This window comes from Podarcis muralis, chromosome 12 (genome assembly GCF_964188315.1).
Source record: "Podarcis muralis chromosome 12, rPodMur119.hap1.1, whole genome shotgun sequence".
Classification (NCBI taxonomy): domain Eukaryota; kingdom Metazoa; phylum Chordata; class Lepidosauria; order Squamata; family Lacertidae; genus Podarcis; species Podarcis muralis.
This window is the reverse complement of record NC_135666.1, coordinates 47,946,789-47,960,536: the sequence shown is the minus strand read 5'-3', so window position 1 is coordinate 47,960,536 and position 13,748 is coordinate 47,946,789. Positions and strand designations below refer to the sequence as shown.

Genomic DNA, 13,748 nt, shown 5'->3' with positions numbered 1-13,748 from the left:
GAAAAATTCCATCAACGGTGTCTCTGAAAAATGTTCCATATCACTTGGGAAGACAGGCAAACTAATGCCAGTGTACTAGAAGAAGCAAAGATCACCAGTGTCAAAGCAATGATTCTTCAACCACACCTTTGTTGGACTGGTCATGTAGTGCGGATGCCTGATTATTGTCTTCCAAAGCAACTATTCTATTCCAAACTTAAAAATGGAAAGCATAATGCTGGTGATCAACAAAAGAGGTTTAAAGACTCTCTCAAGGCAAATCTTAAAAAAATGGAGTATAAACACTGACAACTGGGAAACACTGCCCTGTGGGTGCTCCAATTGGAGAACAGCCTTTACCAAAGGTGTCGTGGGCTTTGAAGACGCTCAAACTCAGGTCGAAAGGGAGAAACGTGCTAAGAAGAAGGCACATTTGGCAAACCCTCACCATGATCAACTCCCAGCCAGGAACCTAGGTTCCCACTGTGGAAGGACGTGTGGATCCAGAATTGGCCTCCACAGTCACTTGTGGACTCACTGTTAAAACCGTGTTTATGGAAGACAATCTTAGTCGGCTACAAGTGATTGCCAAAGATTAAGAATAAGACTGGACCAGAACTCCTATCATCCCTGGCCATTGGTCATGCAGGCTAGAGCTGATGGTATATGGAGTCCAACCACATCCAGAGGACCACAGGTTCCCCATCCCTTTTTAACCCCTGGTTTGGTTTCTGTTGCCTTTCAGTTCATTTCACTTTTAATTTGTATACTGCCTTGCTGTATTACTATACACAAGGCAGTTTATAGGCTGAAGAAACAACAAAACAGACGGCAAAGATCACACAAGTATTAACAAATCTGATCCGATACAAAAAAAGTCACAATAACTTTTAAATAAGCAACTTATATCCAATAAAGCAATATTCAACAATCCATTGGAATATTATAGTAAACAGTAAAATTAAATATCAGCAAATAATAATGAAACGGTTTGCACTTATCAATTACAATAAAGAATTAATAAACTAGAATCAATAAAAAATATTGGCAAGTCACAATGCATGAAATACCGCAAAACATACAAAACCATGTAGAAGGATCAAACTGAGAAACAAGGACACACAGCTTATAATTTTATTTTATTTTTTAATATCCCTGAACTCCTATTCTCTCTTCCCAGCTGCTTCTCAAAGTGCTGGTCTGGGGGAAAGTCCTAGGGCTGGAGGGTGGGGCAAAGCAGGTGGAAAAAGCCATTGCTTGATGAACAGCAGAGTCTCTCTCTCCCCCCTCCCAGTTCTTCCTCTGGAGCAGCTCTCTTAGGAAGCCTCCTAGGGCTGGAAGGTAGGCCAAGATAGGTGGGAAAAGCCATTGCCTGATGGGCAGCAGAAAGCCTCTTATTCATCACTACATTTCCATGGCCCGAAGAGCTCAACCTGCTGAATTTTTGTTTGCTGCCCTAGGAATCTCCTTCATTCATACCTCGGTAGAGTGCGAGACTCTTAACCTCAGGGTCATGAGCAAAATACTCCCACATCACAAGGAGTTGGTCTGGATTGCTCTTGTGGTCCTTTACAAGTCTACCATTCTATGATTCTATAACCAGCATATGTTGGGTTGTACTTACGCTTACCTTCTTAAAATGTTGTAACTCACTTGGTGAGCTTTTGTGTGTGTAAAAAGTGACTAACAAGTTTTTAAAATAATAATGATGATGATGATGATGCATATCTTTGCTCACATAGCTCAGGGCAGTCAAACCCAACTTTTTACTTGGAAAAAGGCCTCAAGACCTACGTACTGAGGAAGAAACCTCATGGCTCACTCCTGCCTCAAGCTCATAAGGTAAATTTGCTGTTGTAAAACAATCCATTAATAAAATACCTTTCGCTTTCGATTGAAAACGTTGATTTGGTTAGCAACAGGGTGGAGAAGGAGAATGGCTCCTTCAGCTGACCGTAAGGACTAGGCTCGCAGGTATAAAAAGCAGAACTGCTACCGTTTAGGATTGCCCCTGATCTTGTGTTCCATTTTCTGCTAGATTTGTGTCGATGATTTGTCAGTAGTTGGCGTTAACATTTGTTACTAGCAGTGTGATGTGGTTGTGTTATGGGATGGAGTTGGTGCAGTGTGTTATGGCTTGGTGGTTGGGGGTTTCAGAGTTTTAAAGACCCCCTCCTGTGACGAGGTGTATGTCTGAAACCACATGCGTGTCCACCGCATGCATGAACTCAACGTGAAGCTCTGAGAGGGTTGGCACCTTTTGCATTGAGCCATTACATGCACCCGTTAAAAATAAAATGTGATACTGTGTATACCTTTAACCCTCATGCCCAGTAATGAACTTGTCACATAAGGAAGTAGGGCAAAAAATGGTTTATTACGCGGAAATGAAAAGAGACAGAGCATATGGATGTTCATAGGCGCCGACTCCATGGGGCCTGAGGGGGCCCGAGCCCCCTCAAAAATTTTATTGGGGGGGCAGAGCCCCCCCAATAATTAAAAATTTTTTCGCGCGCCTTGGCTCCCTCGTCGCGCACCTTGGCTCCCGCGGCCGGCGAGGGGAGCCCGGGCCGCGCGAGGCTGCTGCTGCCGCCGCCGTTTGTGGTCATGGCGGAGCTGCCGCCTAGGGAGGAGGGGAGAGGGGGCTGGCGGGGGGGGGGGCAGGCGGTGAAGGGGGCTTGGTTGCTCTCGCTCTCTCTCTCTCTCTCTCTCTCTCTCTCTCGGGCTCTCTCTCTCTCTCTCTCTCTCTCTCGGGCTCTCTCAACAAAAGAACAAAAAACAAAAGAATGAGAGTTTTCTGGTAAGTCACTGACAGTCATTCATAAAAGCACAAACATTTCACCACTGATATCAAGCCTTGAATTCAAAAGCATTTTGTTACTGATAAAAACATACATACATGTATGTTTTTATAAGCTGCACACCTACACACATTTACCTGGGAGTAAATTAGACTGAACTAAACAGGGCTTACTTCTGAGTAGACCTGCATAGGACTGCACACCAGGTAAAACATAGGCAAGAAAAACAGGCCCTTTCCCCAGCAGCTGAAAGTAACACTGAAGCACTGAATTGTTATGTTACCCTTACAGACATTCCAGGAAATAATAAAACGTAAATTGGTTGGCCCAGTGTCCCTTCCACCTTCTTTTACATTGAAGATAGGACAAGTATTCAGAAAGTTAGAAAAAGCAACCAGCAGCATTAAACAGAGACTTCCAGATCTTAACCTGCAAAATATATTAGCTCTGGCAAATGGGATTTGCTCAGCGCTGTATCTTTTAAGTCTAAGGCCAGCTATTTTGCAACATTAAATATTCCAAGATACAGGAAATCATTTTCAATGGGTGGGTTCAGTGCTTTGCTATCAGCTATTAAGAAAGATTGATTTACTAGGTTACTTTGGCATTTGAAAGTTTGCCCTTGCAAAAGCGTTTCAGTCAAAAAGTTACCCATATTCTCCTATCTACACTGCAATTTTTATAAGGACCCATGGAATGGGGGGCGTTCTGCTGCACAAGTGGAAATCCTTGTGCTGATAGGATGGTTACAAGCAGCGGGATGGATACAAGTCTCACCAATATTTTCTCTATACTTGGGGAATGCAGTTTAATTTTATGTTTCAATTTTAATGGCAGACTCCAACTCCAATGTTTTAGATAATATAGCCAAGTTCCTCACTGTATCCAGAGTCAAAATTGCTTTTTTAAAGTGTTTCTGATTGTTCAGGTATTCTGTTAAACGTTTATACAGTGGTACCTCAGTTTTTGAATGTCTCTGTTGACGAACATTTTGGTTTTCAAATGCCGTAAACCTTGAAGCATAGGCGCCGACTCTCTCTCTCTCTCTCTCTCTCTCTCTCTCTCTCTCTCTCTCTCTCTCTCTCTCGGGCTCTCTCTCTCTCTCTCTCTCTCTCTCTCTCTCTCTCTCTCGGGCTCTCTCTCTCGGGCTCTCTCTCTCTCTCTCTCTCTCTCTCTCTCTCTCTCTCTCGGGCTCTCTCTCTCGGGCTCTTCCCGCCCAGGGCTTGTGGGCATCTGCTCTGAGAGGAAGATGGAGGTGACTTCCCTTAAAGGTCATGGAATCATAGAGGTGGAAGGGACCCAAAGGTCATCCAGTCCAACCCCCAGCAATTCAGGACTCACAGCTAAAGCATCCCTGGCAGATGCCCTCCCCCGACCTCTCCCTAAAAGCCCCTTCCCCTGTCTGACTGCTCTCACCACCAGAAAGGCCTTCCTAATGTTTTGTGGGAATCTCATTAAGCCTACAGAGCTATATATGCAAATGGATCTTTCCCTTGAAGATACATTGATTCGTTTGTTACTGTGGTTTCGATCAATACTTTCCAAAGATCTTTACATTTGTCCATGCATGATCTTTGTCTGAAAGCTCATGGGTTGCAGGAGTTGTCATAGGAGGTTATATTTTTGTCCTTCCAACTGTTATGGAAATTACAGGGGGGGGCACATCTTTAAAGTTGTTAAATGTTGCAAATATTATGCCTGAATGTACCCTTTCAACTTGACAGCTCAGGGAAGTTACCTAGATAAAATCCTGTAACACAATGTATCAGCCTTAATCATTTTGCAGATGTTAAGGGGGGGGGGGCAGAGCCTGCAGCCACCATCCCTTTCCGGTGGGGAGGGGGCAGAGGAAAGACAGGAAGCTTTTCCCTGCAGAGTTAGACCCCTTGGCTGCGTGGCCCTCGGGTCCCTTCAAACTCCTGGGCGTTTTGCTGGTGGGGGGCTGCGTGGGGGCCTGGGCGATGTCAGAAGAGGAAGCTTGCAGGCCTGGTTGTCTGTTGGGGGCAGCAGGAAGAGGCGGAGGGCAGGATGTGCAGCCCCTGCCTGGCTTTCCTGTGGGACCAAGGAAGCGGCTGGGGGGGGGGACTTGGCCGCTGGCCTTTGTTGCGGAGGTGGCAGTGTGGGAACGCCAGTCCCAAGGGCAGCCTCTGGGGTCTGGGTGCTGCTGCCTGTCTCCTGCCATGGACTTGGCGGGGGGGGGGGGCTGTGCTATTGGGCTGGCAGAGACTTAACGGGGGGCTGCCTCTCCCAGCCAAAGCTGACCCACAAAATTGCAACCCAGTGTGTGTGTTTGTGTGTGGGGGGGAACCAGCCTGCGCAGGGTAAGCCCCGATGGGGCTCCTGGGCTCCTTCTGATGCATGAACATTGGAGGTTGTCCTTTACAGCTCAGCTCCCCAAGGGGCTCAAAGCCTCCCAAGTCCATTATCAGTCGGAGACGAATGAGTGGAAGCTGGAAGAAAGGGGGAATCTTTATTTTTCTGTTGAAACAGAGCCCTCCTTCCCACTGACATTTGCAAGGAGGGGAGGACCCCAAACAAAGGTGTGCAGCAGCTTTGAAAGACTTTTCCGGCTCAACATCAGGAAGAGCTTTCTGACAATAAGAGCTGTTCAGACGGTCTCTGCTCCCTGGGAGAGGCTAGGTGGCCATCTGTCAGGGATGCTTGAGCTAAGATTCCTGCATTGCAGGGGGCTGGACTAGATGACCTTGGGGTCCCTTCTGTCTCTATGATTCTATGATTAGCATAATACAAGCATCTCAGGAAGAGGCATCTACCAACAGAAATCCAAGAGTGTGGCTTCTCTCCTGTCTGTCAAGGGACCTGCAGATGCTGATTGCCTTACTTGGCCAGTTCCTTAGGACTGGTACATACAGTCATACCTCGGGTTACAGATGCTTCAGCTTAAGCATTTTCAGGTTATGGATGCACTGAAACCCAGAAGTACCGGAATGGGTTACTTCCAGGTTTCGGCACTTGTGCATGCGCAGAAGCGCTAAATCACAACCTGTGTGTGCGCAGACGCAGCAATGTGAGTTGCGAACACTGCGGGTTGCGAACGTGCCTCCCACATGGATCACGTTCGCAACCCGAGCGTCCACTGTACCTTGGTTCTCGAACAGAATGCGTTCCGGGAGTCCATTCGACTCCCGGAACCATTTGAAAACCAGAGTGCGGCTTCTGCCAGAGGAGCCCCCTGCAGCCAATCGGAAGCCGCACCGGATGTTCGCCCTCCAAAAATCATTTGAAAACCAGAACACTCACTTCCGGGTTTCGATTGTTCAGAAGCCGATTTGTTTGGGAGCCAAGGTGCTCGGCTTCTCAGGTACAACCGAACCTGAGTCCTTGGGGGCGCCGCCTCCCCGGGCAGGAACGCTGCGGGTGCGTGAGGGAGGAGGGCGGCCCCCGGGGGCTGGGAGAGCCGGGCTGCCGTGGCCGAGAGGGCTGCTCTGCTGGGCGCCGCTGACATTGGAACTTAGAAAACTTCCCGGGGCAGGACCCCGGTATGGGCCCCCCCAATATTTTTTATGTCGGCGCCCCTGTGGATGTTACACATATGCGATCAGCAAACACTCATTAGACACTTACAAACCTTAATTCTAAGGAATAAATAGAGTCCCTAACTACCCCTAAAGAGTGAGTGCCACAGGCTCACATTAAAAAGAAAGAACTATAAGAGAGGGAAGGGTGTACACTTGTTCTAGAAGCACACAGAACACAAAGTCAGGGAATTAAGCTTCCCCTTTAAAATCCTAGGTCCACAAGCCGACATCCTCTCTCACCTGTGCCTTTGGTTGTCTAGCAAAGGATAGGATTGATCCTTAAGGAATAAAAGAAGGGGGGTCCTGTTTGAGCTGTGAGACAATGAACCATTCAAAATCTGGGGTTTGGGTACAGCCTGAATCTAACGAAACTTGGTAGAGAAAGGGGCTTCCTGAATGACTGAAGAATGAAATGGCCACATCCTTTGAACTGTTGTTTACTCCTGGGATAGCTTCAAAGTAAGGAGGGCACAGCCTTAATTTTGAGGAGACCACACATTTATCTATACGTGTACCTTGAAAGAGATCCCATTGTCCCTGTAAAGTCTGGCTCCTGCTTACAGGAGGGCGGTGGCCAAATTTTGCTGAAACAAACATTAGTACGTTGGTACTTTCTGCAGCTATTGGGGTCCAGATGGTAGCTATTCATTCCAGGTCACATCTAAGATAATAACCTGTATGTCCTTCGCATGCATATTTTATATTAAACTTATGTCAGCTGAACTGATCCATAGAAATAAACCATGTGAAATGGCTAGATTAGCACCTGCCTGCAGGTAAGAGCCTGCACTTGTATTCAACTCTTGAGCCACAGAGAGGAAGGGAATATACGGGTGTTATTCTGGTTAGTGTGTTTGGTTTTTATTGGCTGTTACATGTGTGAGATTGATGTAAATCAATCTGTGTAATCAAAAAAGAAATATAACCCTGGTAAGGTTGCATATTTGGTGTGAGTGGCTAATGAAAGTGATAAATTGCGAGAACTGTTGTGTGGGTGGAATGTCTATGTGGGCTTGTTTAACAAATGATACGGTTCTTCGTTTTAGACTTTTGTATTGGCATGGTTATTGTTACGTGTATGGTTATTGTCCTGTGTCGTACATCTGTGCACGTGGACTTTTCTTCTTCTAAAGTTATCGAGATTGTGTTTACTGTATATTTACATATTTGGATTTTTTTTAAAAAAAGTAAATTGCTTCAATATTGTTAATAATCTATAAATTACTTAAATGGGCAATCAGATAGCACTTGCATACATTTGGGTAAGTGCTAACGATTGTGATTTATTTCTAATGGCTTCATTGCACCTGTAGGGATTTGTGAATGCTGGATAATAGGCCGGGGTATTTGAAGTAAGCTCCACTGAGCTCAGCTGAACTTGCACTCAGGAAATTTGGTACAGGACTGTAAACTTAAAATTGCAGTCTTATGCATGTTTGCTGGGAGTCTGCTCCATTGAACTTAGCTGGGCTTACCATTGAATAAACTTCTATGGGATTGTGCTGTAAATCTTGCTGAAACGTGTAAGAATTGCCAAATTCTTAAGTTCTACTGATCTGAATAGGGCAAGTGCATCCGTTTCTGTGGATCACAGCTTTTGTCACTTAAGCTCCTATCACTCACATTATTGTATATCCTACCATAATCCTGTTCAGGTCGACAGAGAATATCAGGTTCAGAAAGCCTTGTTTGCCGTTGGATTTCCAGTTCCTGAGCCTCTCTTATACTGTAGCGATGCTTCTGTGATTGGAACGGAGTTTTATGTGATGCAACATGTACAGGTTGGTGCTTTGATTGCAACAGCATTTATTGCACACACTTTTCCTGCTCCATGGGCAAATTTAGCCCAGAATCCTTAAAAACATAAGAATGTCCCCACTGAACCGGATCAAAGGCCTATGAAATCTAACGTCCTGGTCTCACAGTGACCAAGAAGCCTTCCAGCAGGGCATGAGCGCAATAGCCTCTACATAAAGCACTGGTCCCCTCCCACCCTTGTTCCTGAAATAAATCTTTATTCTTCCTCCTTGCTTCTGATGTAGGTCTTCACTTCACCAGTGTTGGTGCTGACCTTTAAAGCCCTAAACGGCCTCGGTCCAGTATACCTGAAGGAGCGTCTCCACCCCCATCGTTCTGCCCGGACACTGAGGTCCAGTGCCAAGGACCTTCTGGCGGTTCCCTCGCTGCAATAAGCCAAGTTACAGGGAACCAGGCAGAGGGCCTTCTCGGTAGTGGCACCTGCCCTGTGGAACGTCCTCCCACCAGATGTCAAAGAGAACAACAACTACCAGACTTTTAGAAGACATCTGAAGGCAGCCCTGTTTAGGGAAGCTTTTAATGTTTAATAGGTTATTGTATTTTAATATTCTGTTGGAAGCCGCCCAGAGTGGCTGGGGAAACCTAGCCGGATGGGCAGGGTTTAAATAATAAATTATTACCCCTTCTTCCCTTGGTTGGTGGGGGGGAGTGCATTTTGTGGTTCACCTCAGGTGCCAAAATGTCTTGGGTCCTGCCTGGGACTCCCCATCTGGATCAGGACCCTAGAGTATGGGAAGAGGGGGACTCTAAGCTTTTACCCCTTACTGCAGTTCTGATTCAGATCAGGTCTGTGGTGCTTGCAATATGCATTGCAAAAATGTTTCTTTTTAAATGGATGGGCTCTTTCCCTCCTCTCTTCAATGCATATTTTGTTTGTGGGGGGTGGCGGGGTGGCAATGAGGATCACAGCCAGGAGCAAAAGATTAAAGTCACACACACCAGCCCCTTCCAATTTGTGAAAATAAATTCTGCATTCAAGGACAGAACTATGAAGTTATGATCACGTGTCGTTTTCCCCTAAGTATGTTACTAATCCGATCTCTTGGTTTATCTTCATTGCTCAACTAAGGCGAAGCAGCATATCTATGTCTCAGTGCTTCTGAAAACCAGTAAGACAAAGTCATCACTGACTTTGTAATTGATTCTGAGCCGATATATTAGGCTCTATCTGCACTATAAATTTAAAACAGTATCATACCATACCAACAGTCATGGGTTCCCTCAAAGATTCCTGGGAACTGTAATAAATAATAATAATAATTAATAATAAATATATTTATTACCCCCCCCCCATCTGGCTGGGCTTCCCCAGCCACTCTGGGTGGCTTCCAACCAAATATTAAAATACAGTAATGCACCAAACATTAAAAACTTCCCTAAACAAACTGTAGTTTGTTAAGGGTTCTGTGAGACCCCTCTTCCCCAAAGTTCCCTGGGAAGAGTGATTTGCTGTTAACCCAACTGTAAGAATTGTAGCTCTGTGGGATGAGGGGAGGGATACAGGTCTCCCAACAACACTTAGTACGCTGAACAAACTACAGTTCCCAGGATTATTTAGGGGCAGCCATGGCTGTTTAAAGTGGCGTGATATTTCTTTAAATGCACAGTTCAGATGGTCTGGTGCATCTTGTGTTTTAAAGCTGTAATCCTCCCTATTTGCTTCTCACCCACCTTATATTTGGCTCCTGGTGTCTTTAGGGTCGCATCTTCCGAAAAACTGCGTTACCTGACATACGTCCAGTGGAAAGATCTGCTCTATACATAGCTGTAATAGAAACTCTGGCCAAGCTACACTCATTCAATGTGAATTCACTGGGACTCCAAGGCTATGGAAGAGGACCAGGTTACTGTAAGAGGCAGGTAAATGATCTACAAAACCTTTCCAATGTCTCAGCCTCATCGTATGACTTTCTTCACCAGTAATGTTCTCTTTGCCATTTACAGAGTGACTGACTTCCCTCCACACACACACACACATTTTATTTTATTTTATTGGTTTTTTTTTGGTGTCAGGCAAAGGATACGTATTTCAACTCTAAACAAGGACGTTAGCTTTCTGCAAGTCTTGGGCGATATTTAAGTGGCTGGTGCCAGCAACTAATGGAGCACATTTACAGAAGCAGCAGCAGCAATGGCCAGAGATCAATGGTCATTTCCAGTTTGATTTAACTGCAGCTGCTGATCAAGCAAATAGGTTTTCTGCAGCTCTCTTACACTTGCAGTTCTGCTTTACCCAACAGTGTTCACTTTGCCCTTTCTTTGCTCCTCCTCCTCCTCTTCCTCCTTCACTGCTGACGTTCCCATTATCAGTTTTCCACAACAGATCACACCACACCTTTACAACATCTGTGCTTCTGACTCTCATTAAAAAAACCCCATTTGAATTGTGCGACTCGTTTGCTGTGTGAGGAAGTGTTCCCTTTTGAAGTAAATAAATAAATAAGTTCAGGCTATTAATTTTATGGATTAGGATAGTGGTTCCCAAACTCCCCCCCCCCCCCATGGAGCACTTGAAAATCGCTGAGCGTCTTAGCTGACCACTTAATGATTTTTCTTCCTGTTGCAGCAATTGTAATTCACTCTGCTTGATGCTGCATGATTTTCAAAGGGGGTTTTTTTTGTTTGTTTTTTTGCTTCATTGCTTTCTTATAAATTGCATTTTATCCTATGACAAATACAATTAAATACAATACGGGAAATGAAAGAAGCAATAAAAATTCACTAAAAATTGATTGTGATGGATGTGCCCTCTTTCGTCTTCAATCACCAATCCATAGACACACTGTGGACAGCCTGAATGAAGTCCATGAACCACATTTTGGGAACTCCTGGACTAGGAACCAAAAAACTGTGCAACCATGGCAATCTGCTTTTGAAAGCAATATTGTGATATAATCCTAAAAAAGAAATGGAAAAGTTCGCTGTCACAAATCTTTTGTCTGAGCTTAAGCAATATATTTTTTGATCACAACCATATCATTTTCTCTTCAGTTAGGCCTCCGTCTAACATATATTTCCCCCCATCCCTTACTGATTTTGTTTTCAGGTATCAACTTGGAGAAGACAGTATCAGGCTGCTGCTCATGCAAACATCCCAGCTATGGATGAATTGGCTGAATGGTTAACCAGCAACCTGCCTGCTGGCGATACGGAAGAAAAGTTGGTCCATGGAGATTTTCGATTAGACAACATCGTATTTCACCCAACAGAGGTATCGTGCATACGGCTTCAGTTAGGCTTGTAGCATTTTCAATACTATGTGCATAGAGCCCTGAGATAAAAGTAGTCCCTCTTATTTCTGTGTGCTTCGTAAGATATTGCGTTTTCTGCCTCTGGGGAAGATGTACAATTACTTTTGTGTGTCATCAGAAGCAAGGCACGGTTGACATTGCTCTATTGGTTAGGTGCAATTTGTTTAAATTTTTCACCAGTGGCCATTCTGGAAAGGGATTGGAATGAAAGAAAGAAAGAAAGAAAGAAAGAAAGAAAGAAAGAAAGAAAGATAAGGCTATGGAATGCTTTGCAAATGATACAAGAATAAAGGAGTCTGTTAGAAGGGGGGACATTTCCACCCAAAGACTGGATGGTGCTGAGGGTGACTCATGCAATTGGTTTCCAATTCTCTAAGAGTATGTCTGCATAATCCTTTTTGTCGTGCCTCAAATTTATTTATTCCATAGGTTTGAGTCAATTTGGTGCCATTACCCTCATGGATCACTCCTTCACCATATTACATAAAAAAAGGACTTGAAGGACAACCCCTCCCCATATAAACTGTCCCAGACTCTGTGTTCATAATGTGAGGCCCTTATTTGTGTGCCTTCTGCATCCGAGGTCTGAAGGGCCTTCTCTGTAGTGGCTCCCAGTTTGTGGAATGCTCTCCCCGGGAAGTTTGCCTAGAACCTAAAATATATATAATGAAAACGTTCCTCTTCAACTAGGCCTTGGGCTGATTAATATTCCATAGCCTTTTAAATGTGTCTGAGGGAAGAAGGGGTATTACTTGGCTGTTTGGTTTTACTGATTTACTTGTTTTTATCGTGACAAGTAGACAATTATGAGAAAGGACATTGATAACAATGTTCCTCGCTGAAGGAGGCCTCTTACTGCTCCATTAGGTATACAAATGTCTTTAGATTTAGAAAGGAACACTGAATTATATTTTATATTGCTAACAGAATAATAGACTTCAGAGATGTACATAGAGATGTTGTAATATTGAACGGAGCCAGCAGTCATAGGAATCGACTGCCATGCTTGGGAAGCTTTCCTGACTTCTTCTGAATGACATGTTGTGCCAGAATGTATGGGGAAAGGACAGTGTGAAATAATATGCTTCAGAATGAGGGGAGAAATTAAAAATCTGGGCAGTTGAGCTGTAACCTCTAGGCGTATCTTGCTCATGGTTTGAACCGAGCTGAGAAAATCAGTTGGGCATTAACCCAACCAGTTGGTCATTAACCCTGTAAATAAATTCACATAGTTACATAACTACCCGGTGGGAGGGATCATTCTAAAAAGAGCCCTCTAAAACTCCCCTCCAGCATCTCTGTGCTACCTCTTTTGTGAGTGAAAGTTGAGTCCTTTTTGCGCAAGCAACAAATGACGCAACACTTGTAGAATAAAGTCCAAATCTCCGCTTCGGTTTCATGACCATAACGACAGCCAGTTTAGGCTTTGCTCTGCAATCGTCCCCTTAAGTGCAATTTCTTTCCACAAAATACTAGTCCAGTAAAGTAGCAGCATGTTATATTAGGGCACTGATACAAAGGGGGTGGTGGGTTTTTTTTGCAATTCTTGCTTGTTTCAGTGGACCTAGCCCTTGCCTAGTAGGCTGTGCCTCTAGTTCTGAGAGGTTTTCCTCAACCTTCCATTGCAACCAGTAATATAATTATGCAATGCAATAATAATAATAATAATAATAATAATAATAATAATAATATATTTATACCCCGCCCATCTGGCTGGGTTTCCCCAGCCACTCTGGGCGGCTTCCAACAGAATATTAAAATACAATAGTCTATTAAACATTAAAAGCTTCCCTAAGCAGGGCTGCCTTCAGATGTCTTGTAAAAGTCTGGTAGTTGTTTTTCTCTTTGACATCAGGTGGGAGGGCATTCCACAGGGCGGGTGCCACTACCGAGAAGGCCCTCTGCCTGGTTCCTGTAATTTGGCTTCTCGCAGCGAGGGAACCACCAGAAGGCCCTCGACCCTGGACCTCAGTGTCCGGGCAGAATGATTGAGGTGGAGACGCTCCTTCAGGTATACTGGACCGAGGCAGTTTAGGGCTTTAAAGGTCAGCACCAAAACTTTGAATTGTGCTCGGAAACGTACAGGGAGTCAATGTAGGACTTTCAAGACCGGTGTTATGTGGTCTCGGCAGCCGCTCCCAGTCACCAGTCGAGTTGTCGCATTCTGGATTAGTTTCCGGGTCACCTTCAAAGGTAGTCCCACATAGAGCACATTGCAGTAGTCCATTCCAAAGCAATTATTGGACACATGTGGGTGGCGGCTTGATACAGTGCCAGAAAATATTGGGTGCAATCAGAATGAGCCCTGTGCTTGCATGCTTTGTGATTCTCTCCCCCCCCATCACTTCCACTTTAGTGGC

At 44.7% G+C, this 13,748-nt stretch overlaps 1 protein-coding gene across 1 annotated transcript in view; it reads left to right on the top strand.

The window, feature by feature from the left end:
- Positions 1–13,748, top strand: part of ACAD11 (acyl-CoA dehydrogenase family member 11) — a 43,036-nt gene that overhangs the window by 3,747 nt on the left and 25,541 nt on the right. The window contains exons 3-6 of the mRNA XM_028750155.2: positions 1,722–1,821; positions 7,975–8,100; positions 9,836–9,997; positions 11,184–11,348. Of these exons, the coding sequence (XP_028605988.2) occupies positions 1,722–1,821; positions 7,975–8,100; positions 9,836–9,997; positions 11,184–11,348 (553 nt within the window). The remainder of the gene's footprint in view (positions 1–1,721; positions 1,822–7,974; positions 8,101–9,835; positions 9,998–11,183; positions 11,349–13,748) is intronic.